Raw genomic sequence first — 27,727 nt, forward strand, 5'->3', positions numbered from 1 at the left:
GATATTTTATAGGAAAGCTTGAAGCTCTTACACATTTCTTCCTAATAATGGATATATTGGAGGCTCTTGTTAGGAGGAGGAGTTTTAGAATTATTTAAGCCAGCTTGGACTACATGAAACTCTACTTAAAAAACAACAACAACAAAAAGCAACCCCCACTCAAGTCCCCAACACACACACACACACACACACACACACACACACACAAAACTGAAAGTCTTGGTATAATTGTCAGTCTTTATTTAAGAAATCTACATGTTTTTGAAACAATATTTTTATTGATAGTTATATTTATTGATGGGTTCAATGTGGTGCTACTTATACATTGTGAAAAGAGCAAATAAGCATATAAACATATGAGCAAATAAACATATCCATCACCTCACCAACTAATTACCTTTTTGCTCAAGGACATTTACAATTTACTCTTTCAGCAGTTTCAAAATCAACGTTATTACCCATGGTCACCAGGACTTATTCTTTGTGCCTGAGACTTTCTCCCCTTTGAATAATGTCTTTTCCCCCCTATATTACCCTCAGCTGATGATAGATGCCACTGTATCCTCTACTTCTATATATTCTTTATTCTAATTTTAGAGTCCATTTATAAGTGAGTAACTCCCATCTTACGAGATTGGATGTTGCAGAATCCTACACATATGCTAGCCTCATATATAGGCCTTGTGGTTCCTTTCCTGTCATTCCTTGTATCTCTTCCTTAACTGACAGGCATGTCCCTAAGCTTAATACTATTAAAAATTACATAACTATGGTTTGAAGTATGACTTAGGTCTTTTAAATGGATTTTATTTTTTATCATATATTTACATATATTGGCAAATATATATATATATATATATATAGTGTGTGTGTGTGTGTGTGTGTGTGTGTGTGTGTGTGTGTGCAAGCTACCCACAGAGGCTAGAAAAGGGCGTCAGATTTCCTGGAATGGAGTTACAAATGGCTGAGGAGCTGCCAAATGGATGCCAGGAATTGAACCCAGGTCCTCTACAGGAACAGCACCTGCTCATAACTTCTGAGCCATTTTTGAGACAAAGAGAATTAAAGATATTTTATAGGAAAGCTTCAGGCTCTTACACATTTCATCCTAATAATGGATTTATTGGAGACTCTTGTTAGGAGGAGGAGTTTTAGAATATTTTAGGAATACTGTGACTCTATCTGATATTGGGTTACTCACTGAATATTATTGTTCTTTCAAGTCATTGAGCACATCCTCTTTTGTTATTTTGGCCCATGCCTTTGGGATTTCACCTGTATCTGTGAATTTTTTCTGGTATTTTTTCTCTAGTTCTGATCTGAAGTGACAGACAAACCATTTCCAGTATGATTGGGTGGATGAGTCTGGCGTGATGCTCCATGTGGCATAATCCCCTCCTGCCTGCCTGTAATTCTTATATGGGATTTCCTGGTTAGTTCCCAAAAGCATGAAGCGGTCACTTGCTACTGAGCTAGTACAGCAATCAATGACAAAGTGGTCTGTTTTATGCTTATGCCATCCACTGACAGCCTGAGGACGGTGGAATGGCACACTGTGGTCTCCTTCATGTTGGGGAATGGTGTTTGTACAAATTGCATTACACAAAGGACACTGTTTCCAGCAGCCACAGAGATGTTCAGAGAGAATTTTCTCAATGTCAGGAACCATTTCATCTACGGGCTTACTTGAACAGTCCTCTTCTACTTTCCTCATTGCAGGATCCAAAGCTGCACTCATGGCTTCTTTGAGAAACTCAGTATCCTTTATCTCCTGGTGCTCAATGCTTACCAGGTCTCTTCTTGGAAAGACCAGGTTGCTCCCTAGGTGATCACAGAACAAATCTAACCAGCCAGATGCAGTGCTGCCTTTATCTTTAGCTACTGTTGTGGACTCATGAATGGCAGAGAGGATGGCATTCTTGATGTCACTTAAACATATTTTAAAAAAAGTCTTTATATTTTTACTTCCTTCATCTGAACAATATCTTTTAATATGGTTTTCAATATAGCTGCTAAAAAAAGATTTTGTGTAATGAAGATACTGCCAGTAATTATCAAAGTTTTCTTCTTCTGCCAGAGAAATAAGAATATGTTTCTCCAAGTTAGCCCTGTTTCCATTGAATTCAGGGCAGTTAGCTCGCATGGCTCCAGCAATTTTAATGACCATTTTCCCCCTTATGGTGGCAGAGATAGCAGGGGTGAGCTTGTGCCAAAGAAAATCAACAAATGTTTTGATGGAGGTGGCACCTTGGCAGGAGATCTTAAAACTCATGAAGAAATCATCTTTCTTTCTCTCCAGATAGTTCACAGGGTCATTTGCTCTCTTGAATGCCTTGTGCATCTCCTTAAAACTCTTAGCTGCTCTTTGAAATAAGCATAAAGACAAATCAATGCTGTATTTGCTTGTAAATGTGTATCTGTCCTCAGTAGGTGCAGATTTTACTTCTTCCTCTATTAGCCTCAGGATTTCATGGAAATAACTTGTATTATAATCACACTGTTTCTTATGAAGATTGTTTATAGTCTCATTAAATCTTGTAATAATTTTTTCAGTAGTCATGTTAATAGATTCTCTATCACAGACCTTTAATGTCCGAGCCACAAAGCTATACTTCTTATTCATTTTTACATGTTCATCATAATTTATTTGAAATTTATCTTCAGAATTTCTCATAAGTATGTCCACCATGTTTATTTCCTTTTGGAAATGTTCCCAAAGGATGTTTTCAGAATCTGTGTCAATGTCAGGTTCTATGACTGGAGGAAGATCTGAGGACACATCACAGACCCATTTTTTCCAAAGTTGATTGAATTTTTCATGTAACTCTTCTTCATCTAATTCTTTATCCTTTACAGTTAAAGCCAACTTTCTGCTCCTTTCTAATAACTCATTTTCATAACTTGATTTTTTCTTATCCAGTCTGTCTTGATTTTTTTTAAATTGAATAAGTTCATTGGCTTTCCTTCTGGTGTCTGAAATAAGTGCTTCTTTAAGGATTATTAGCTTATTTTCAAAATTTGATTTCCATTGAATCAGTATTTCATTGTCTGGGTTTTCACTAAAATATTTTTCAAGTTCTTGCTTAATTGCTATATACTTTTCTGTGACTGGAGCCTCAAATATGCTTGTTTGGAGTGCCTGCACTTTCCCATTCTGAATCTGATTGATCAGCTGGTTCTGAAAGTCCAGCATGTGACTCCTGAGCTCCCAGGTCCAGTGGTTATACATAGTTTCCAGCTTGCTCATGGCCATGATCTCTCTGGTGTTCCTGAAGCTAAAAATAAAGTTCTCATTGACCAGGGCTTTCCACAAATCTTGAATTCGAAATTTGACATCTGATATTTTCATGATACTACTTCTGGATTCCTGCTTGGCAGTCAAAATAATTCTGCTCTTTAGTTCCTGGACATTGTGACTATAATGAGGATTTGGTGGGGCCATTGGGGGATTGCCATCCCAGAGGTGAGCAAAGTAGTAGACATGACTATTGGCATCAAACTTAATGACATCACTGAAGTGGGATACATTTGAGCACTCTTCTTGTTCTGCAGCTGTTACTGCCATTTCATCCAGTCTCTGCTCTAAGCACCTTCGTCCTTCCATATTTTGGTCTTTAGCTGTAATTTCTCCCACGTTTTGATGGACAAAGAGGCAACTGGGGGAGATTTTCACTTGTTTCATCCTTAGAAAGGCTTGAACAGCTATTTGTAGAATGTCTTGCATCTCAGAGGGATTCTCCCCAAAAATATTGATCAGAGTCAAGTTTCCAAGGCCAATCACAAAGGTGGCCAACTCATTGTCCCAATTCTGGGATTTGTTGTTGAGTTCTGGAGCTCGAAGTCCTTCCGTATCTACAACAAGCACAAAATCAAAGCCAAGTTCTTCTGTGAATGTGTCTTCCACCTTCAGGAGCTGCATGTAGGCCCCCTTGGTGCATCTTCCTGCACTGACTGTGAACTGCAAGCCAAACAGGGCATTCAGCAGGGTGGACTTCCCTGAGCTCTGTAGGCCAAGGACAGAGAGGACAAACAGCCTTTTGTCTCCAACTTTCTCTGAGACCTTGTCAAAAATAGCTGCCACCCACTTTAGAGGCACATAAGAAGCATCCCCGTCCATCAGCTCAATGGGAACACCAGCTATCATCAAGTCTGCAGCAATCTCAGGGAGGCAGAGAAAAAGGCTATCTCTAGAGGAGGAAGTTTCTTCCAGAGCTTCATAGATTTGGCCCACTTCTCGGAGAAGGTGCTCAGTTCCTAAAGTACAGTCATGAATCTCTGTGGAGATGGCTTCTATCTGCTGCTGCCAGAGTGTCAGGGAATTGCTCTTCTGTGCTCTTTGCTTTTCTCTTTGTACCATCAACCACAAAGATCTCTGTTTTTCATGCAAGTTTTTCAGGTGTTCTAAAAACAGGCTGTCAAAAAACAGAGTCAGCCACTGCAAAAAATAGAGTCTCTTATGAGTTTCTGAATATTCCTGGAGAAGTTCGAGAACAGAGCGCATTAAATCATTGAGAGGAAAAGCTTTTTCCAATTGCCGACATCGAATTATTCTTTTATCTGTCTCAATCTCACTCTTGTGTTGCTCAATGCTTCGATTCCCCTTTTCTCTCAGATGATAGAATTCTTTGTCTTTCTTACACCAAAGGTGCCAAAGTTGTCCTTGAAGGGGTAGTAAATTTTCTTTTGTCTGAGGTAACTTGTATTCCTCAAGGAGAGCCATTATAGTCTGTGCCTTTTCTTTGGCTTCCTTGCAGTGTATTTGGTCTTCATCAATAAGGAATCCTTGTTTTTGAGCCATCTGTGAACAGTCCTCTAAGCTGAGAGGAGAATCAGACATCTCCAGAAAGTGTTTGATGGCATTTGTAAGCTCCTCTGTTAACTCTGCCTCATTTCTATTCCTGATGCCAATTCTCAATCTTTTACCAGAATTATTTGCTATAGCCTTTTCTTTGTCATCAATCAAAAAGATCAGAGGTCTTGATGATTGACAGAGGTGTCTGACCAGGTTTTTGTTGTCTTCATTGTCATCAGAAGCTGACATGAGGATCACAATGAGAGAAGAGACATCCTGCAGGAAGCTGAGTTGTTGCCTATGTTCTTTGGCATCTCCATGAAGATTGGTGAAGGTCAGACACTTGTCAAATGTGTCCTCACCTTGGCCCCCAGGACAGAACCAGCAGATCTCTATCACTCCCTGCATCAGGAGACAGTGCTTGCTGCTTCCTCTGCAGTGTCTGTGAAAAAACACATCATGTTTACGTTTACTGAGGAGAGAGTTCATGATCTGAGATTTGGAAGCAGAGAGGCCATTTCCAACCCTAATGAAGGACACAATAGGGGTAGAGACACAACACATCTGCTGGTTCTTGTGGCTGTAGGTCTTGTCTTCTGGTGACCTACTTGCATTTTGCCAACTTTTCCTAATTTGTCTGAGAGACCAGAGATAAAATTCAATCTGGGAAGTGTTGGGATTTGGCACCACAAGGGGGAGTGCATATTGGCAAATGGAAAGTTTGGACAAAATATATTGCCTGGTAAGATCATCTGCACAGTGTAAAATGGCCATCTGGATATCCATTGGGTGAATGTGGGGCCGGGACTGAGTGGCTGAAGGATAGGTAAGACTGTCATTGTCTTTAATGACATCTTCATATGGATCAAAATCTTCACTTTCATGATTGGAAGAACCTATAGAGATATGGTTTTCTATGTTTTCATCATCTTTGAAGACAAGATATCTCAACCCATAATCCAACATCAGTAGCTTTTGTAGGAAGTAGAATGGAAGCTCCTGTTCAGATCTTGGCTGTGTATTGTACACAGATGTCTTGTAGATCAGATGGAAGTCAGCTCTGCTCATCCTTTTTGGATAGTGATGTTCTAGGCCTAGACGTTGGAGTAAGTCTAGGAAAGGTCCCTTTGCTGTCATTTCCTTTGTGTTGTTTTCATTACTTTGTTGTTTATAAGTCTCTTTCTTTTCATGGCAGAGACTTTGTAATTGTTTTTTTACCTCATCCATTTGCAAGGAAGGAATGGTGGCTTTATAGTCCCCATCAACGAGTAATCTCAAATCACTCTCCAGATTTTCCCAATCAGGATGCATGCCATGTTTTGTGAGAACATGTGCAACTTCTTCAGACAAGTTTCCTATATGTTGTCTTATTAATGTCAAACGTTTTCTTTTCTCTTCCGTAGAAATATCTGTGATTTCAACTGTGGCTGTTAGAGCTGTGAGCACCAGGAATGCCTGGGCTCTGTAACTGCAAATATTTTTAAGCTCTTGGTATTTGTCTTGGTTACTTTGCATTAGATCCAAGAGGAAGTTTAACTCATTACATCCCAGAAGATGCTGAAAGATATTGTTTTCCACCTGATAGCCTGAACCAGCTGCGATGGAGAGTAGCAGCAGCTGCAGGTCTGGCTGCTCTGTTTCTCTGAGGTACAGCAGGAAGGAGCTGAGAGCTGTGGTGACCTCATATGTAGCCCTTCTCTTTGCTTCTTCCCGTGTTTCTGGGGACTCATTTCTGATATTCACTTCCATCTGGTTTGTGCAGGTATTCTCTAAGGTCTTAATGAATTCAGAAAACGAGGTGATTTTGACTTGTTCTTCTTCTGGCTCTGACTGATTGATCCACTGTATGATGGCGTGTGCCTGAGGAAAGTTTGTCACTTTGTATACATGAGGTTCTAGAAGGCTGCACAACTGAGATTTAATAAACCGAGTTTTGTAAGTGGGTGAATTTTTGCAAAAGTTGACAGTGTTTACTAGAAAATTCTGCAGATCCCAATCTGTGAGGCATGTATTAATCCAAATGCTATAACTTTTTATTTTTTGACTTAATGTTTGCATGAAATCCATCAACTTATTGAGCTGTTCTTCAGGATCAGAAACCTCCCAGCGTTTCACGTTATCTAGGAAAAGCCTAGCCTCTTTTTTAGCAGTGAGAAATTCTTCTCCTTCCTGAATCTCCACAGTGAGTCCAGTCAGAGCAGTGTAGTTATCTTTTAGGCAATTAGCCACTTGAAGGGCATCCTTAAAGTCACTTCTGTGGCTGCTGAGGATGATGTCCCAAATAGGTACCAACTGAAGTCCTCGGTCAATAACAGACCAGGTCTGGTTGCTTGTGACAAGACCAGTTGTCCACTGGGCAATTCCATGTGCTTTTGCTGGTCCACCAGTCTGGGCCACAGATAGATGCACCTTTGTTTGAAAGTTTCGATGAGTTTTACTGTAAGACACTGTTTTTGAATGTGAGTCTGGCATATTTAAACTTGCATCACCTTTAACTCCAAAGCCATTATAGCTGCCTTTTATGTAAATATTCAAGGACTCCTCTGTCTGCTGCTTTACATCAGCCAATTGCTCACTTTTAAAACCCTCTGCAATGGCCTTCCAGCAGTAGACTCCCCCCAGGTGCAGTGGGCCTTGGTTAGCATGAGAGCCAAACCTGTGGAAAAAGTTTTCAGCCCTGTGCCTCAGTAAGAGGAGTCTGTCTGGGTGTGTAGTCTGATCCAGGAGTTCTTCAATACTTTTGAGTTCCTGGAGAGCAGCCTCGGAGAGCTGAAGATGGTCGATGGGAAAGTGGCAGGTGGCCAGTGGGATGTAGCTGAATTTGGCTGAGCAGAAGTAAGATTGCTCTGAATGTGATTGGTGAGTATCCTCAGACTCAGTATGTTTGCTTTGACCTACACCAGCTTCTAGACTAAGTCCCCAACCTCCACCTTTAATCGAGGAGGTGCGACTGAAACCCAGCTTCTCCATTGTCTGTGTGAACATGGCTTGTTCTTGAAAAGATGAGAACTCCTTTGATTCTGTCCATGTGCTGTGTTCTGGGCCAGCAAGTGAGAATTCCTTAGGGACACTGAGTAGCTCTTCTCTCCTTGCCAGCAGATCCTTTTGGTGGCTGGTCTTGTAAATTCCCTGCAGGGCCAGCCCTCCAGATGCCCATCTTACCAGGTCTCTATCTGAGAGGTTCTGACTGTGAGCGAGGGTCTGTTCCATGTGACTGAGGTGTCTCTCCAGTATTTCAGTGACTTCTCTTAGGGGCACTTCAGGCATTGGCCAGCACTCTTCGGGGATCTCCATTGCTTGCCTCAGCTCTGCTTCTTTTCTTCTCACTGCCTCTTCCTGTCTGTGCTTCCCTTCTGACTGCAAGGCCCTCAGCTCCTGCAGTGCCTGTCCTGCCTGCCTCTGCCTGTTTTTTACCATCTCCCCTGCAGTCTCCTGGATCTCAACACTGTGTCTCTGTGAGAGGTCAAGCAGCTTCTCCAGAGCCTTTTCCTCCCACGCATGTTGTGTCTGGGACTTCAGCTTCTGGAGGTCTTTTCCTTCTAAGTGTTGTAAGGCCTGGGCACAGGTCACACCCAGGCCTTCCTGAAGCTTAGGCAGCCAGTAGTCCACAGACAGTCCCGCTTCTGTCAGCACATCCTGGAGCTCTTGCTTCCTTCTGCATCTTAGCTGGGGCTCATCAGGGTTGCTCTTCGCTGTTGCCATGGCTCTGTGAGGAACAGATTGCAGTTAGTCTTGTCTGTGTCCTGACCTGAGGAAGTGTCAGCTAGAAAAGTGAATTACTATAAGTTTCAACTTTCTTAGTTTTTTTTCATCTCCTGTTGTTCCAATGTGTTTTAAAATTCTCTCTCTCTCTCTCTCTCTCTCTCTCTCTCTCTCTCTCTCTCTCTCTCTCTGTGTGTGTGTATGTGTGTGTGTGTGTGTGTGTGTGTGTGTGCAGCCTATCATTGTGAGTTCTCAGCATGGCTTATGTTGTTGGAGAATATAGTGAGTTGCCAGTTTGCCTGATTTTATTTGTTTGTTTTCAAGACAGGGTTTCTTTTTGTATCCCTGGATGATTTGGAAACCACTCTGTAGATCAGGCTGGACCCAAACTTGAAGTGCCTTCTGAGTGCTGGGCCTAAAGGAGTGTGCCACCACTGCTGGCACTTTGCTTGATTTTTAAACTTTCTCTTGCACAGAATCAATTGCTTTGAGAGAATTAATGTGAAGGATAGTGTTTGATAATATACGTGAGTTTTCTTGGTTGATGTTTTTAAAATCATGTGACATCAGTCTGGCTTGGTGGCACATGCCTGTAATTCCAGCACTCAGGGAAGCAGAGGCAGGTGGATCTCTGTGAGTTCAATGAGGCCATCCTGGTCTATGAAGTGAGTCTAGGACAGCCAAAGCTACACAGAGAAACCTTGTCTCGTAAAAACAACCAACCAAAAACAAAACCAAAAAACCCAAAACAAGTGATATCATCAGTTGTTTATGTTGTCTTTATTAAGTTTTGTGAAATTAGTGTTGACTGGTTCCGTTCCTATTTCTCTGTCACATTTTCCTTCCTCTTCAGGCAGGGTTTTACTATTTATCTCATGCTGGCCTGGAGCTTTCTATTGAGCTTAAGCTGGACTGTAACTCATGATTTTTTTTTTCCCTTGGCCTCCTAACTGCTGAGATTACCCCTGTGTATCACCATGCCTGGCTCTGTTGCTTCTTTGTAGGTCATTTAATAATATTAAATTTCTCTTATGGTATTTAAAAACACTACTAATTTGTTTTGTGCTAGTTATCTTACTTTTCAGTGTCCCTTTGTTAACATCATCTTTGAATCATAAGAAGAACCATTTACTAATAACATACACACGTATGTATGTAGACACAAATACTTCTCCTTATCCAATATTTTATCAGTTTTTATGGAAACCTCTCCGTCATGGCCTCTAAAGCAGCCAGTGAGATAAGATTTCACTCTTCAACTTCTTATTTACTGGTTTCCTTTCCTTCTATCATTTTTGCCCAGTGGAATTACACTACCATGTGTACAGGCCAGAAAGTGTCCTATTTCTCTTTCTCTGGATATAATTTAGTATATTACTAATAGTTAATTTACTCTCTTAAGTCTGCTTTCAGTCTCATTTCAATTCATACCCTCTGCTATGTCTTCTTCAGATTTTACCTTCTTTATGTTTTTACTGGGTCGCAATCATAGTTAACCCATTTACCACGGTTTGCGTGTTTGTCTTCGAAGGATCCCACATTTAAACTTATTAGCCACTGCACAGTATTAAGATGTGAGGTTTATTTATTTATTTTTAAGATAGGGGCCCATTTTTGTAGCCCCAGCTGGTCTGGAACTGGTTATATAGATCAACCTGGTTTTGAATTCAAAGATTCTACTCCCTGATTAAAGGCTTGTGCTATCAGGACTGGCAAGATGTCATACTTTTGTTTTTTGTTTATTGTTTTGTTTTTCAATACAAGTTTTCTTTGTGTAGCCTTGTCTGTCTTGCAACTCACTCTGTAGACCAGGCTGGCTTTGAACTCACAGAGATCCACTTGCCTCTGCCTCCCTGAGTGCTGGGATTAAAGGCAGGCGCCACCACTGCCTGGCTGATGTCATGAAGCTGAGGTTAATCCTGTTATAAAAGAGCAAGGTTAGCTTTATTTGCTTCTTTGTATTCTGGTGCTGGCTGGCACCCTGATCTTGAACTTCTTAACTTCCAGGCTGGATTAAGGTATTCAATGTTATGGCAACATTGAAGGGACGAAGACAGAATTAATACCAGAGAAGTGGGAAGTGGGTTCTTGTTATAATAAAAATGTCAGATTTTAGAGATAACTTTGGAGTTGGGTAATAGAGGCTAGAAGAAATTGGATGCATAAGCTATGAAAGCTTATATTTACCCCGAATAAGACTATGGTGGGCAATTCTGGCGATAGCTCATAAAAAAAGATTTACATTCGAAGTCTGAAATTTCTTAGAGATTACTTGAATGTTAGGATTAGAATGTGGTTAGTTAAAGCAATTCTCATGAGGTCTTGGATAAAAACAAGAAAACAGTATTGGAAAACTAGAGGAAAGTACCTACTTGTTCTAAAGCGGCAAAGAACTTGAACTGTGTTCTATGTCTTGGCTGTAGGGCTCTGTGAAATAACAATTTAAGAGTGATGAGTTAGAATACATGGCTGAAGAAATATTTAATTAGCCATGCATCAACACAATACATGGCTAGTTTTAAACTGTATGTAAAAAGAAAGGTGATTTAAAGATTTATAAAATTCTTATCCTACCTGTGTAAATAAGGAAATATATTTGGGAGAGAAAACCAAAGAAATAGTCCAACAGCCATTTGATAAAGAAATTAGTGTGATAGAAGAGGTTAAATTCTGTTTTTCAGATGAGATAAAGCATGTTTAAGGTGGTATGGTTGTAGAATTCTGTTTTTCAAATTTTGTTTTTCAAATTTATAGAAAAATGAGATTTACGTTCTGTTGAATAGTAAAATAAGAGGTGGGGATTAGGGTATGAGAGCTATCCATTATGTACGGGACTGTGTGAAAAGGCAAGTGCAGCCTCTTTTTACTCTTTCACTTCTCTAACTTTATGTGACAAGCAGCGAGAAGGTCTTTGCCAGACACCAGTGCCTTTGTGTTGGGCTTCCCTGTCTCCAGAACTGCAAGCCAGTCCACTTATGTTCTCCCTAGATTACTTATCTCTCCTGGACTTTAGATGCATTACTAACTTGGTTTGTGCCAATTCCTCTACTCTTTATCCTCCCTTTGAATTACACAAAAAAATTACTGATATTCTCCACACCTTATAAATTATGTATTTAAGTTGATATATGTAATCTCAGGTATTACAACACATCTTAAAACACATTCTTCTTTTCTTTTTTTTTACTTTCTTTCTTATTTTTTAAATATTAGTTAGAGTTTATTAACTTTGTATCTCAGCTGTAAACCCCTCCTTCATTCCCTCCCAATCCCACTCTCCCTCCCTCATCTCCTCCCTGCCTGTTTCATCTTGTGCTTTTATTCTCTACGTTACTAAAATTAGAATATCAACTCTAGTGAGATTAAGACCATCTAAACTAACCTTTTAATGAAGATATATAAAGTAACTTATAAAATTTTAAGATGAAGAGCTCATGAGATGGCTCAGTGGTTAAGAGCACTTACAAACAAGCTAAAACAACCCGGATTCCGTTCCTTCATATATGTGCTATAGCACAGGCAGATCCACCCACACAAACAAATAAACATTAATATATAATAAATAAATGCAAAACAATTAAGATAAGATCTTTAGAGCTTCAAAGAGTTTACTAGATACTGAAGAATGTCTGATAGAAAAGGTATGTAACATGAATGATAAAGCGTTTCTGTAATCACCCTGGAAAGAGAGGAGCTGTTCTAAAGAAACACTTGTGCCATCAGACTATTCATCCAACCCCAACAAATTAAAAATTTCCTGGGAATTCTATACAGAGGAAAGGACAAATAAAAGGTACATTTATTACAAAGGAATAAATAAAAATGTCCTTGTTCACAGATGATCTATGTCAACACCCCAAAGAACAAAACTAAAAAAAAAAAAAAATCATCAGATAGAAAATACTGCTCAAAATAACAAATAAGAAGCTACTCTGGGCTAGACTGACTTTCCAGACCAGCTTAGATGACAATGTGAGACCTTGTTTCAAAAACCAAATCAAACCAAGTCAAACCAACAACAAACAGAAATAAAGAAAATGATAATTCTAGAAAAAGGCAGCTTAAAAATGGTTAGGGAATATCGTGGAATTGGATTGCCTCCTTTTGCTCAGCAGAGGTCTTGAAGATAGCCCATGTTTCTATTATGGGTCCTCTGATTTTAGAAGGAAAACAACAGAATGTTCCTCCCCCTAGCTTAGATCTATTTCAGAACCAATAAATAAATACATAAGATAAAAATTGCTATGGTAAAAGAACAACCCACTTCTACATAGAAAGGGATTATGAAGAAACCCGTAAGCATTCTAGAAACCTAAAAAGGACTTGGGACAGAGATTTTTACAGAAGTAGGATGTCAGAAGCACTTTGTTTATAGGAATTTAGAAAACCATATGCATTCTGAGAGTAGGGTATATACCCAGAATTTACCTGAGAAGTGAACTGACAACAGGTTAGAAGATATTTGAAAATTATATACCTGTTAACACAGTAGTATCTAGAGTACATGAAGAACTAAAAATTCTCAATGGTAAAAGCAAAAATTTGATTCAAAAGTAGACAGTAGAAGGCCTGTGAGATGGACATTCATAAATGTGCAAATTCAAGAACATTTTGTTTTAAAGGCAGATGTCATTGTATAACCTATGATAGTTATTCTTGGCTGTCAACTTGACTACATCTGGAATTAACTAAAACCCAAGTAGCTGGGTACACCTGTTAAGTATTTTTTTCTTAATTAAATAATTTGAAGTGGAAAGACCCACTTTTTGAAATATTTTTTAATTATTTTATTTTTTATATTAATTACAGTTTATTTACTTTGTATACCAGCTGTAGCCCCCCCATTCCCTCCCAATCCCATCCTCCCTCCCTTGTCTCCTCCCTGCCCCTCTCTAAGTCCACTGATGGGGGAGGTCCTCCTCCCCTTCCATCTGACCCTAGTTTATCAGGTCTCACCAGGACTGGCTGCATTATCCTTCTCTGTGGTTAGGTTGTTCCTCCCATGGGGGGTGGGGAGGTCAAAGAGCTAGCCACTGAGTTCATGTCAGAGACAGTCCCTGTTCCCCTTAGTAGGGAACCCGCTTGGATATTGAGCTGCCATGGGCTATGTCCGAACAGGATTTCTAGGTTATATCCATGCATGGTTCTTGGTTGGAAAATCAGTCTCAGACAAGACCCCTGGAAAGACCCACTTTTAATCTGTATCTTTTGAGGTGGGAAGATGCATCTTTAATACAGCCCTTTTGAGGTAGGAAGATTCACCATTACTCTGTGCCATACCTTCTGTGGGCAGCCTACATAAAGGACACAACAGAAGGAAGCTTGCTCTTTGACTGCTTGCTCTTGCTCTAGCAAGCAGTCAGGTCCACTCCTTCACTGTCATTAGAACCTACTTCTTTGGGATTCTGATGTATATTGAAGACCAACTTAGATATCCAGCCTTGTGGACTGCTGGATTCTAAGTCCTTCTGTTGGTAGACAATCACTGTTGGACTAGCTGAACCACAATCTGTAGGCCATTCTAATAAATACCCAACTATATCTACATGTATCTCTCTCTTACTCTCTATCTATATCATCTATATCTGTATCTAATCTATCTGATATAGATATATCTATATGTATCTGATATTTATGATATATCTATATCTACCTGACATGATATATATTTCTATAAGTTCTGTTTCTTTAGAGAACTATACCTTTACTAATACATAACTCAAACCATCTTCTAAATAACGATCTTTGTAAAGTCTCAGATTCAGTGTTCTTGTTACTAAAGAAATATAGACTCATACAGATTCAAGAAGCACATAGAATACCAAACATATAAGACAAGAAAAGAAAATTCCTGTGGCCTATCATAGTTAAAACACTACATATACAAAAGAAAGAAACTGTGTTAAGAGTTGCAAGAGTCCATATAAAGGAAAACCCATCAGAATAACAGCTTATTTCTCAGGGGAAACTTGACAGACAGAAGAGCCTGGAGCAATGTATTTCAAGTCATAAAAGGTCATGATGTCCAACTTGGACTGCTATATTCAGCAAAACTACCTGCCACAGTTGAAGAATAAATAAAACTCCATGATCTAATCATCCTAAAAATTTATATCCAACAAACTAAACCTAAATAAAATATAAGAAACAATATTTCAGGCTGAAGAGAGGAATGGACATAGTCAAGAGGCTGTAAAAAGAAATACGAAAGCATAATTACTAAAACATTAAGTACCATTGGGAACACACCACTAAAAATGGCAATACAATGGCTGCAATAAACACAGACATTTCAATAATAACTTTAAATATTAATGACCTTGATTCTCCAATCAAAAGACATAGCCTGTCTGAAGGGATCAAGAAACAAAATCCATCTATTTGTTGCTTATAGATAGCTTTAATAATAGACAACCTATTATAATAAAAGGATGGACAAAAATACTACAATCAAATGGAACCAAGAAGCAAGCAGGTATCATTATCCTAATATCTGACAAAACAGACTTCAAATTAAAAGTAATTAGAATAGATAAAGAAGGACAGTTCATTCTAATCAAGGGAACAGTTTCCCAGGGTGACATTACTATCCTAAACATAGTTCACCAGACTGTGGCACACCCAGGTTCACAAAAATGTGCTCCTGGATTTAAAGGCACAGATTAATATTATCCCATTAATAGTAATTAGTGATTTCAACATCCCGCTTTCTCTGATAGACATCACATCTAGACAAAAAATTAGCAAAAACTCAAAACATCAGAATTGAATGACTTGTTAAATGAATTTCACAGATATTCACAAAACATTACACCCAAACACCAAACATTCCACTCAGCAGCACATGGAATCTTCTCTAAAACAGACAACATTCTGGAATACAAAGCAAATCTTCACAAATTGAGAAAGATTGAAATAATTCCAGGTACTATCTGACCATAATGCAATAAAACTTGAAAGCAAACAAATCTCTAATAAAGACACAGATTCATGAAGATTAAATAACTCATTGCCAAATGTTGACTGTGTCAAAGAAGAAATAAAAAAATTTCTGGAACTAAATGAAAATGAAAAAAAAAAAAAAAACCAAAAAAAATTTCTTAGGTACATTGAAAGCAGTTCAGAATCTAAGTGCTTTTGCTAAAAAAATTCAGAAAGGGCACAAATAACTTAATGAAGCAACTCAAAAATTAAAAAAATCAAGAACAAATAAAATCTAAACTCAGTTGACAGCAAGAAATAATAAAAATCAGAGCTGAAGTCAATGAAATAGAAACAAAGAAAGAATACAAAGAATTCACAAATTTAATAGCTGAGAATACAAACAATACTGATTGATAATTAGCCCAACTAACCAAAAGAAAGAAATCAGAAATGAACAGGGAAATATTTCAATAGACACCGAAGATATTCAGAATATTATGAGTGATTACTTAAAAATTTTTATTCCATTAATTTGGAAAAACCTAATAAAAAGGGATGAAGTTCTATATTCGGCCAAACCACCAAAATTAAATTAAGAAGTCAATAACCTAAGCAGACCCATAACAAATGAGTAGAATAAAATAGTAATAACACTTCCAAAAAATGTTCAGGGTCAGATGGATTCACAGAAAAACTTTTATCAGATGCTCCAATAAGATCTATAGCCAATCCTTTTTAACTATTAAAAAAAAAAGTAAAAGAACTCCTGCTCAGATGTAGCCCATAGACTCAGTGTCCAAGTGGGGTTGTCCTAATAAGGGGAGCAGGGGCTGTCTTTGGCATGAACTCAGGAGTAGGCTCTCTGATCACCTCCTGTGGGGGGTACAGCCTTGCCAGGCCATGGAAGAAGACATTGTAGCCAGTTTTGATGAGATCTGATAGGCTAGGGTCAGGAGGAGAACCACCCCATCAGTGGACTTGGGGAGGGGCATGGGAGAAGATGAGGGAGGGAAAGTGGGATTGGTAGTAGAAGAGGGAGGGGGCCACAGCTGGGATACAAAGTGAATAAATAATATTAATTAATAAAAATAATTTCTTGAGAAAGAAAGCTCTTTGTAACAGGCTGAGACAAATAGAGAAAACCACAACAAATCAAAAAGCAGAATTGTAGAGCACAGTCCTAATTGATCCATCTACAATACAACTTCTGCTCCTAAGACTCAGGGATCATTGCAGAAGAGGGGATGGATAATTATAAAAGCCAGAGGAACAGGGAGTGTGCTGTGACATTGTGTCTGTTAGGAATATCAAAGGCTATACTTATAAAGTCTCACCAACATGGCTGCCTAAACATGAGCTGAACAAGGACAAAAAAAGGCATATTAATAAGGAAGAGAGAAGGCTTCAACCCTATAAATAGAACAAGCAACTATAGAATGTTGAGGGCAGGAGAAATAGTCTCATCCAGGGAATAACACACTAATTAGTTATCTGATACCAAATTGGCAATCCTGAAAAAACTACGTATAAGTAACATTATATAGTTTGACAGGTTATATTTATGCATTTAGGAATATATGTATGTGTGTGCATATTATATAGTATATATAATAACATTAATATGCTGTATTATTTATATTATATGATATATAATATCTACAATAAACTTACATATGTGTGCTTATCATACACATAATAATATATATTATGTATATGTTTTTATGGTACATGCACATATATACATATATATAATATAAATTACTACTTATCTATTATGATATATAAATATATTATAGAATAAGCTTATGTATGCATGCTTTAATATATATTATACATGAAAATTTATATTATGTATATGTGTGAATATACCATTCACACAAATAATATATATTATTACATATTATATATAGTAAAGACACACACATAAAAACAAAGGAAAAGATGCCATGAACTAGAAAGAGAGTAAAAGCAGGGTTCATGGGAGTGTTTGGAGGGGGGAAAGGGAAAGAGGAAATTATGTAATTGTATTATAATCTCAATTTTTTTTGTTTTTTATTTTTAAATTTTAATTAATTTTGCACCCCAAGCACAGTTTTCTTTCCTTCTCTCCTCCAAGTTCTTCCCCATTCTCATCCACTCTTGTTCTCTCCCATGATCAACCTGCCTTGGCATATCAAGTTGCAGTAAGCCTAGGCACATCCTCTCCTGTTGAGGGTAGACAAGGCAGCCCAGTAGGAGAAAAGTGTCCCAAAGGCAACAGAGTAAGAGATAGTCCCTGCTCCTACTGTTAGGAGTCTCACATGAAGACCAAGCTACCTCCCAAAATAATGTCAAATTAATAAAAAAACTGCACTGAAAACAAAACAAACACAAACAAAAAACTAGACATGGTTACATTTGCCTGTAACCTCAGAACTGAGGAACAGAGACAAGTAGGTCCTAGGATCTAGCTAGTCAAAGCATCAAATTTCAGCTATGTGCATGTAGCATACACATATCCTGTACATGTACACACAACAAAACAGAACAAAAATGGGAAAATATTGTGAAGATATGCAACCCAATAATTAGATAACCTTGATTAAAGAGGAAAAGAAAAGAACACTACACAAAAACTGAAGCAGGGAGACAAAAACCTTAGTAGATCATAACAAAGAGATAACCTTAACAATCAAAAACTTCCTAGTAAGCCAAATGTCTTCACTGGTAAATCCCACCAATCACTTAACAATTTAATACCGATCTTTAGCACATTCTTACAAAAATGGAAGAAGAGGAAACATTTCTTAACTCATTCTGTGAGGTCAGCAGTACCTTAGTGCTCAAGTCAGACAAGGATGTCATAGAGAAGTAAATCATAAATAAATGAATATCCTTTGTGAATGCTGATGTGAAAACAATACTAGCAAGTGGAATCCAGAAATATAAAGATTATACACTAACCAAGTGTACTTTCTTTCAGGTATACAAGCATCACTTCACTTATGAAAGATATTGAATATAATATGGTCACATTAATAGTATGAAGGGAAAACACTCTGCACAAGTACTTGAATTCATGGAGGCAAGGCATTGACAAAATCCAACCTTGTTTCATGATAAAAATAATAAACTAGGAATTGAAGACACTTTTTTAGAATGAAACACTTGTTAGTTCTTGAGCAAATTTAATTGAATTTATTATACTAGCCTGGGATTCTACTGCTAGATAAATACTCTAAAGAACTAAGAATGAAGCTGGGCTTGGTGACATATGCAATAATCCCAGCACTCAGGGAGATAGAGGCAGGAAGATCTCTGTGAGTTTGAGTGCAGCTTGGTCTACAAAGCAAGTTCAGGACTACCAAGGCTACACAGAGAAACCCTGTCTCAAAAAACCACCACCACCACCACCAACAAGAAAAAAAAAAAACAAACCAAAAACCAAAACCAACCCCCCCAAACAAACAACAAACAAAAAACAAAACAAAAAACAACAAAAACCCAAACAAACAAAAAACCAAAAAAACTGAGCATGGGTGTTCAAATATGTGCTTGTACATAAATGTACTAGTCACAGTATCCAAATGCCCATGAACTAATGGTAGATAAATGAATTGTGGAATAGCCATGATAAAAGTAAAGTCATGAAAATGCATAAAATAATGATGTGTGGTACAATATGGATGAACTTTGACAACATTGTTCCAAGTGAAGGAAGCCAGAATGTCAAACACTGTATGAAATCTATAGTAGGTAAATCCTAGACATTAAAGACAGGTGGTTGCCCAGGAATTGGAGAGGTACGAATAGAGCTGACTGCATTTATGAGTGTGGGGCTTTCTTCTGTGGTAAGGAAAATATTTTAAGATTTGCTTGAGATGATTGTTACACAAGTTCATGAATATACTAAATGTCATTGAATTGCACAACTTAAAGATGATTAAATTTATGTTGTATAAATTTCACTTCAATGAAATTAAGTTCTATAGATGTGTGATTAAGGTGTAAAATAATAATGAAACGCAGAGCTCATCACTTTCCTAGGACTTATTATTCGCTAAGTTCTGGAGCTTACTTCTGTTTGCTGTGTATGTATAACAGATATGTAGAATTGGGTGTGAAAGTTCAATTCCTTCCTAAATTTCCAATGGAGTTAGGAACTTGAAATTGGACACAGAAGAAGGATGTCTTTTTGTAATGGAAATAGCTAAATGTTACAAGCCTGGATTTTTTTTTTTTGAAACTTGATTGTTAAACATTTTCACCACTGATTTTAATCTTTCAAAGTATTTTTGTTTGTTTGTTTCTCCTTAATTTTGGTTGTGATCAACTACTTAGTAGGAAATAGCCAAATGTAACAGAACAGACTGAAAGCTACCAAGAAAGTAAAAATAAACTTACAAGCAAGGGGCCATACCCAACAGAATACCAGCTTTTCTTTGTCAGCCTTTGGCATGCAGTATAAACAAACCCCTGCCGATCCAGTCCAACCAACCTCTGTTACACGGGCTCTAAATCTCAGACAGTTGTGTCTTCCTTAGTGCAAGCAGTAATTTTTTAACCTGCAAAATTAAGCATTTTAACAGGGCCACAGGCCTGAAGGTGAAGTTCAAAGAGAAAGACAAAGTTAGGTTCTGCCCTACATAACTTTCAAAGAAAAAATCAAAGAAAGTGGGCTTCTCTGAGCACAAGCATCTACCACCTATCAACCCAACTCCTTCCCCTGCAGACACTAAAGAAAATGCATTTTTTTTAAAATTTAGAAAATGCATTTCTTTGAGACAAATAGCATGTTTCATTTTTTCAAGCCTAGGCTTGCAAAACACCACTATGTTCTGTCTCCTGGTTGAACCGGTTGAACCTCTAGGGCTGCTCTGTGTATCTGACTGGCTCAGTATTTAAGCTATATAGCTAACCTTATCTTTAAAGCTTGATAAGGAAGTGCAGTATGGTGTGCTTTCTAGCTTTATCTTTAAAACTCTGCAAGGAGATGAAGATAAGCAGTTGCAATATGCTCAGAGATCTCCCAGGTGCCCACAGAAGCTCCTGAGCACTGGAGCTGCATCACACTGGAAAAATAGCAACACAGCACAGGAATGTTCACAGTGCCTACTATAAAAAGAGGAATTTAGAAAAAGGAGCATCCTAGATTTTTAAGGGGGGGGTGGGACTCAGAATAATGTGTACCACAGATTCTGTCTGAATCCTTTATCTGTTAGGTATGTAACTAACCAAAAGGACAGTATAATGTGAGGAGTGATCAAATATCTATCCCTAAGAACTTTCCGTTGGAGTCCTTTTAGTACTCTAGAATAGGAGCAATTTAAAACAGATGATGCCAAAACTTAAAAAAAAAAATTAATATGTGATTCAGTTTAGGAGAAGGAGAAAGAAACTAGTAAGGAAGTTTAGGTCCAGGACAGGAAATGACTAGTGGTGCTTCTTGTTCTTGGTTAGAAATGGTTTTGGCTCCATGGGGTTCTGTTTTTGCCAGAGGCCAGAAATGCTAGAAATATTTTGGGGTGCTGGCTCACACTTCTGTTTCTTGTCTGTTGGCAAGGGTCATGCTGGTTTGTAAAACCACTTCCATTTTGGTTGAACTGTGTTAACTCACATAACTTCAGTAATTTGGTTTCCAGAACTAAGGTAAACTAAAGTTGCTCTGTATTCTTTGCCTTCTCCATGGACCCCAAATCATGGCCACCTAGGAGAGATATTTATGGAGCACCTAACATTCTTTAACTACTCACTGGTTACCTGTAGCAGTGGCCAAACGGTGTGCCCAAAAGGGAAATTTTTAAACCTCTTTTCTGTCATATGTCTGTCCTTTAACTAGCTCAGCTTATCAGTGGATGGCAGGCTCTGATTCTTACAGGAACCCTCTCTGCAGTTTTTTTTTCTCCAAATAAATTGGGATTGTGGGCAAGTCAATTTGATCTCTTGTCTGTCTTTTTTTCTCATTGAATTTTTCACTAGCCTTCTTTTTCTTTTACAGCAACCACAGTAGCATAGCAACTGTTCATGAAGGTGGGTTCAGAATCTTAGTCCAGGGACACTACATGGGTGGGCTAACTGCTCTGACCAGCTCTCTGTTTGTGCTTCTACTCAGTTTCTGTCATTAAACTCTGCCTAGTGGTGTAACCCTCTTACTATACAGGAACTCTGCTCATTTCCTTTCTGTTAAGCTCTTCTATCTAAACCGAAGAAGAGTTTTAGTACTCTTCTAAAATCTCACCTCCTGTTGTCTGTGAAATCCACTCTTTAAGATTACAAAATAGATGACATAGAAGCCACTGGCTCAGGGTGGCTTTGATGGCCATTGATGTAGCAACACAAAAACACAACATTCAACTCAAACGGGATAAGAAGAGTTTATTCTGGAGCCAGATATTGAGAGACTAGGAGTTAAGAGAGAGTCCTGGTAGGCAGCTAAATGTGATAAAAAGGTGGTGATTTTCCAAGATGGCTGGCTTCTTCCTCATCCTCATGACTTGAGACAAAAAAAAAAAAAAAAAAAAAAAAAAAAAAGCCTGTTAGCTTAAAAGAAAGGCTTATAGGCTTTTGTCTCCCACCAGTAGGACCCAGCTGGTGGACTATCTCAACAAGTTCCATGCCTGCTCAGGACATGCAACACAATTCTGGGCCAATCAACTACACTAGTTTTTTTTTTTCAAACTGATCAACCTTAGGTTGACTCTTCAGAGGCTTAACAAAAACAAAGCAATAACAAAAATTTTAACCCTCAAGAAGAGACTGGGTTTTTCACCTTTCTGAGCCTTTCTCCCCAGCCCCCTTTTCTTTGCAAAAGTGTTTGTTATTATTATTTCTCTTTCTGCTGTGTGCATGCATTTCCTTACCCCTAATAAACACCTTTCTCCAACTGGTGATTCTGTTTTTTTCTGCGGTGTTTGGGATTTCTCTTCTACTACTTGTGCTCAAGAATTTTCCTGCCTGTTAATTCTTTAACTGGCAGGGAAAAGACCCCTCAGCACCCCTCCCCCATTAAGATGAGTGACTATGGCATGGGAACATAGATTCAGGCTACCCCAAATTATGAAATTTTTATAAAAGAACAAAGTCACAAATAGAGGCGTTTTTCAAATATATTGGTGGAAACATTCAGTAGATAGTGAAAGCAAAATGGAGAAATCAGGAACAGGCCTCAGATGCTACCGGATAACTTAGTCTTTTGATTGACTAGGTTTATATGAACACATCCCAATAGACCTTTCATCTCTTAGTCACAGGATGTTAGGTCTGACACAGAGTTGTGAGAGGCTTATTAGGGGCTTAAATATAGCCCAAGGAAATTGTAATTAGGCTGTGAACCTGAAACATTCCAAACTTTCCACAGTCATTAAAATACTATTAAAATACTATTCAGCTAATCAGCCTTCCAGGCTTTTTTCCCCATTCATATATTCACCTTTGTTCTCTTTTTTAGTTAAATTTTATTTTTTATATTAATTACAGTTTATTCACTGTGTATTCTAGCTGTAGCCCCTCCCTCATTCCCTCTCAAACCCACCCTCTCTCCCTCATCTCCTCTCATGCCCCTTTTCAAGTCCTCCTTCCCTTCCATCTGACCCTAGCTTATCAGGTCTCATCAGGACTGGCTGCATTGTCCTCCTTTGTGGCCTGGCAAGGCTGCTCCCCCCTCCAGGGTGGGGGTCATCAAAGAACCAGCCACTGAAGCCTTCCAGGTTTTATATTGAGGGTATGGCTTCTCTCTAGGAAATTTTGTTCACAATTATCAGGGACTCTATTTCGGAGAGCTGTTGCTCATCTGAGGGAAGAAAGCCTCTGCTGTTCTCAGGAAACCCCAGCCTCCTTCTCTTGTATCAGTTTGACCATAGTATAATTTAAAACATCAAGAGTTTTAACATCAGAAGGCCCGGAATCCGGACTGTTGAAGCAGGGCACTCCAAGGACTAGGACTTTTCCCCAGACCACCTTGCAGAAGAAGAGACTGGAGCCTAAACAGCTAGGGGTCAATGGTGAGCAGGACCACACCTTGACCAGGATAGCTAAAGCTGGAGGATGATGAGTTTACAGCCTGGATTTCATACTGAGACATTGTTGCAAAGCTAGCAACACCAGTGGAGTCACTTGTGTCAGCCCTTCTAAAAGTAACTAAAGCCATGCGGTTATGGAAAATGAGTCTGTGTCGGGGCAAGACAATGCAGGGGTTCCTCCAGCTTGTATTCTTGATGAAGCTAATTCAGGTTTAACTACAATTTGATCTCCTTCATGGAGAATGATGTGGACAATTACTCAGCTCTATTCTAGCTCTATCCCGAGGCCAGGATGCCCCAGTTAGTTTATCTTAGCTTCTTTTAAACTGCCTTCTTGTGCAACACCCTCCTCCCAACTGGCTGGAATAAAGACTTTCAATTGGCTCTAAATTGTGTCTGACTGGTCATCTCTCATGGGCTCCCTGTCACAGCTGTTATACATGGTTACCTAACATTGAATGTCCTCTTCTTGTGTTCTGTTTTTGATATCTATTATAGGCAAAGGCATATTTTAAGGAATTTTCACTCCAGTAAGAAAATTACACGGAGAAACAGAAGTACACATGCAGCCCTCCAGGGGGCAACAGAGAACCTTTATCCCCAAAGTAAATGCAAGCTCATCTCGCACAGGAAAAAGGAATGGGCGGGCCTCTCAAACTAAAAATGGCTGTTGAACTCAAGGGAGACATGAGTGTGTTGTCCCAAACAAAACGATGAAATAATTGTTAAGGGAATCATAACTTAATTAGTCTAAAAAGAAAAAAAAATACCTACTAACAGTACTATGCCTAAAAAGAAAAAATATTAAAGTTAACAATGTAGCAGATGCTTTATTGTTTTGATATCACAAGTCCTGACACCATTTCTTTTGTATTTCTTTTTTTTTTCTTTTTTTTTTTTTGGCGTCTGAATTTTTTTTATTGTTTATTATTATTAGTAACATTTTATTAACTCTGTATCCCAGCTGTATCCCGCTCCCTTATTCCCTCCCAATCCCACTCTCCCTCCCTCAGCTTCTCCCTGCCCCTTTCCAAGACCACGGATTGGGGAGAACTTCCTCCCCTTTCATCTGGCCCTGTTTTATTTCAGATCTCTAAGCTCAAGCTCTCTGATATCCCCCTTAGATCAGCCAGACAGATTTATTGATCCCTCATTGGCAAGATCAATTTTCAGCCTGAGCAAGGTTTAGAAACAGGTTCTTTGATCACCAATTCCTAAGATTAATGTACCAAAGTCTCAGGAGGGGAAACAGAGGCTAGATAAAAAGACAAGGAAAATTAATGGTCTATGAGAAAAGAAAGAAGTCTCTTTACCTTGGGTTCTAGTTTGACTTTCCTGATGACTGAGAATCTAGAAACAATATAACGGAAAAAGCCAAAATTAACTATACAGATAATCTGTTTTCCTGAAGACATCTCAAACAGGATAAAAACATTAACAAATGAACTGTATTTACTTAGGGCAATAATTTTGTAATTTCGAGCTATGTCAAATTATCATCTATCCTCTCCAAATCTGAACAGTGTTATAGGAATACAGTTTTATTCACAAAACTGAAAGAAAATTCTTTTTTGATGTTTTCATGTAATTGATAAATTTTTTTCTTTATATATATATTTATTATCATTTATTACAAATTTACTCAATTTGTATCCCGGCTGTGGCCCCCTCCCTCAACTCCTCCCAATCTCTCCCTCCTTCCCTCTTCTCCTCCCCTTATGCCTCTCTTCTAGTTCACTGATATGGGAGGTCCTCTTCATCTTCTATCTGACCCTAGCCTATCAGGTCTCATCAGGACTGGTTGCATTGTCTCCCTCTGTGGCCTGGCAAGGCTGCCCCTCCCTTCAGGGGGAAGTGCTCAGAGAGCCTGTCACTGAGTTCATGTCAGAGAAAGCCCCTGCTCTCCTTACTAGGGACCCTACTTGGATACTGAGTCTATGGACCACATCTGAGTCAGGGTTTTAGGTCCTCTCTGTACATTGTCCTTGATTGGCATATCAGTCTCTTCAGGGCCCCCAGGGCTCAGGTTTTTTTTGGCTCTGTTGGTCTCCTTTTGGAGCTCCTGTTCCCTCCCGGTGAAAGAAAATTCTTTAAGGTCAAAATAAGTAAACCAGATTATGTATGTTTAACTTTTAAACTTTTCTTTAAAGCTAAGTTTAGCTTAATCTTAAGCCTGATACAAAGTATATCCTGTGAGGAATGTAATGTAGCCACAGGATGGTATATGTAGCGATTGGCAGGGGGACATGCACTGTCTTTTCCTTATGTCTCTGTGTCTAAATGCTTAACCGGATCATTAATTTTGTTTTACTCTGGGTCATCCTGAAGTCTTTTGTACAATATAGTTAAGGAACCAGCTTTACCTGAGCAGGAAGCCCCTAAGGGTGAAGGTAACTCATCAGGATGCTGGGGTCGTCTTCACACGCTGTCTTGTGCCATTACTCCTAGCATCTTCAGTTTTTGCTAAAACTGTAAATAAATTTACCTTCAACTTCTACTTGTATTATTTCGTTCTCCCTAGATGCAGGTGGATGTGCACACCCAGGGCCAGACACCGTGGTTAGGGCTACGATGATGCGCCCTTTAAAGGCCTTGCTCGGCCGTCTTTCTTCTCCCTCATGGTGTTGTCGACCTTGTGCAATACTTCCCGGTCGCCTTCACGCTGTCCCTGCTTGGGGCTGTCTGTGCCTATCTCGGTGTAAGTTTCTCCTTGTGGTGTCTTTCATGGACCATGCTGGTCAAAAGATTGGCTCTCCTCTGTGCTAGCAACAATAGTTCTTGCCACTCACCTGATCTGTAAAAACACTGTTATAACTCATCTGAACTCTCTGTTTCTGGAAATTTTTTAAAATAATTTTTATTTTTTTATATTAATCATAGGTTATTTACTTTGTATCCCATCTGGAGCCCCCTCCCTCATTCCCTCACAATCCCACCCTCCCTCCCTCATCTCCTACCTGCCCCTTTCCAAGTCCACTGATAGAGGAGGTCCACCTCCCCTTCCATCTGACCCTAGCTTATTAGATATCTTCAGGACTGGCTGCAATGTTCTCCTCTGTGGCCTAGCAGGGCTGTTCCTCCTTCAGGGGTGGGATGGAGAGGTCAAAGAGCCAACCATTGAGTTCATGTCAGAAATAGTCTGGAAAATTTTTTAACTATAGTGAAAAAAAAATCATTCATTCTTTTGTGTTTTGATTCAGTGCCTACTGCAGAGCTTCATAAGCCTTAGATGGGACTCATGCCTCCCTTTAGAACTGGCAACAGGCTGCTCATAGGATCATCAGGTCCCCATTCTTTGCCTCACAGATTAGCTGAATTATTTATTTTTTCAAGATTAGTTGAAACAAACTGCTTGAATAAACACTGGATAAGCTTCTTCATCTAGGATCCTGAAGTTTGACTTTAATATTTTCTGAAACAGTGTAGAAAGCCCCCTTAAATATCCCTTGGAACCTGCTGGCTTTGGGAAGAACATTCCCAAATGATCCCACTGGTCCTTACCAGGCATTTCCTATCCTTGTTGAGTCTCCTTGAAAAAAAAATCCTATTCTTTGTAGCCTTTGAGATGTTAAAAACCCTATGGTTGGATTGTTTCTTTCTATTCCAGTAATCCCATTCCACTTGTAATACTTTTTTTTCTAATAAAAATTTCTAATTCTGGATTTGTTTTATTTAATATGCCAAATTACTAAAAATATTTGCCCTTCCTCATCTCCTGATTTGGATTTGCAGCTTGCAGCTGTTTTTTTTTTTTTTTTTTTTTTTACCAGTTCTCAGTTCTCATTATAAACTCTGGCTGGCCTGGTACTCATGATGTAGCCCAGGCTGGCCTCACCTCAAACTCACAGAAATCCACTTGCCTCTGCTTTCTAGGATTAAAGGAGTGTGCCACCACGCCTCCCTTTGTTTTATTGTTTTTTTTTTTAAACGTTACTGGTTGTGTCAACTTGGTCTTCGTGTTTAGCATGTCTTAATCGCTGTGTGTCTCTTTTCGTGTTTAGCATGTCGTAACCGCTGTGTGTCTCTGTCTTCTCTGATCGTAGGTCTGTGATATCCCTTCTACCCCGCTTCCCACTGGTTGTGTCAACTTGGTCTTCGTGTTTAGCATGTCGTAACCGCTGTGTGTCTCTGTCTTCTCTGATCGTAGGTCTGTGATATCCCTTCCACCCCGCTTCCCACACTCTTTCCACCTACTTGTCTCCTGGAGGCAAAGTCCCTGCGGCCGCTCCTGAGAGACCTGTATGGAGCGTCTTTCCCAAGGCTGACAGTCTGCTAACTCACGGCTTCAGCTCAGGGTTGGGCTCTTTGTGGA

At 39.0% G+C, this 27,727-nt stretch overlaps 1 protein-coding gene across 5 annotated transcripts; it reads right to left on the reverse strand.

Moving 5' to 3' along the window:
• Nucleotides 1–223: 223 nt before the first annotated feature.
• On the reverse strand, nt 224–27,727 carry LOC110544811 (interferon-induced very large GTPase 1-like). Of its 5 annotated transcripts, XM_060367780.1 has the most exons (5): nt 27,610–27,727; nt 25,779–25,884; nt 24,729–24,765; nt 10,867–10,921; nt 224–8,498 (listed from the first exon to the last, which is right to left on the reverse strand). In XM_060367780.1, the coding sequence occupies exon 5, from the start codon at nt 8,492–8,494 to the stop codon at nt 1,208–1,210; it is 7,287 nt and encodes a 2,428-aa protein (XP_060223763.1). In that variant the 5' UTR covers nt 8,495–8,498; nt 10,867–10,921; nt 24,729–24,765; nt 25,779–25,884; nt 27,610–27,727; the 3' UTR covers nt 224–1,207. The 5 variants fall into 5 exon arrangements, 4 of the variants coding, with proteins under 4 accessions (XP_060223763.1, XP_060223765.1, XP_060223764.1 ...); XM_060367782.1 differs by lacking the exon at nt 25,779–25,884; XM_060367781.1 differs by lacking the exon at nt 10,867–10,921.

This window comes from Meriones unguiculatus, chromosome 14 (assembly GCF_030254825.1).
Source record: "Meriones unguiculatus strain TT.TT164.6M chromosome 14, Bangor_MerUng_6.1, whole genome shotgun sequence".
Lineage (NCBI taxonomy): Eukaryota > Metazoa > Chordata > Mammalia > Rodentia > Muridae > Meriones > Meriones unguiculatus.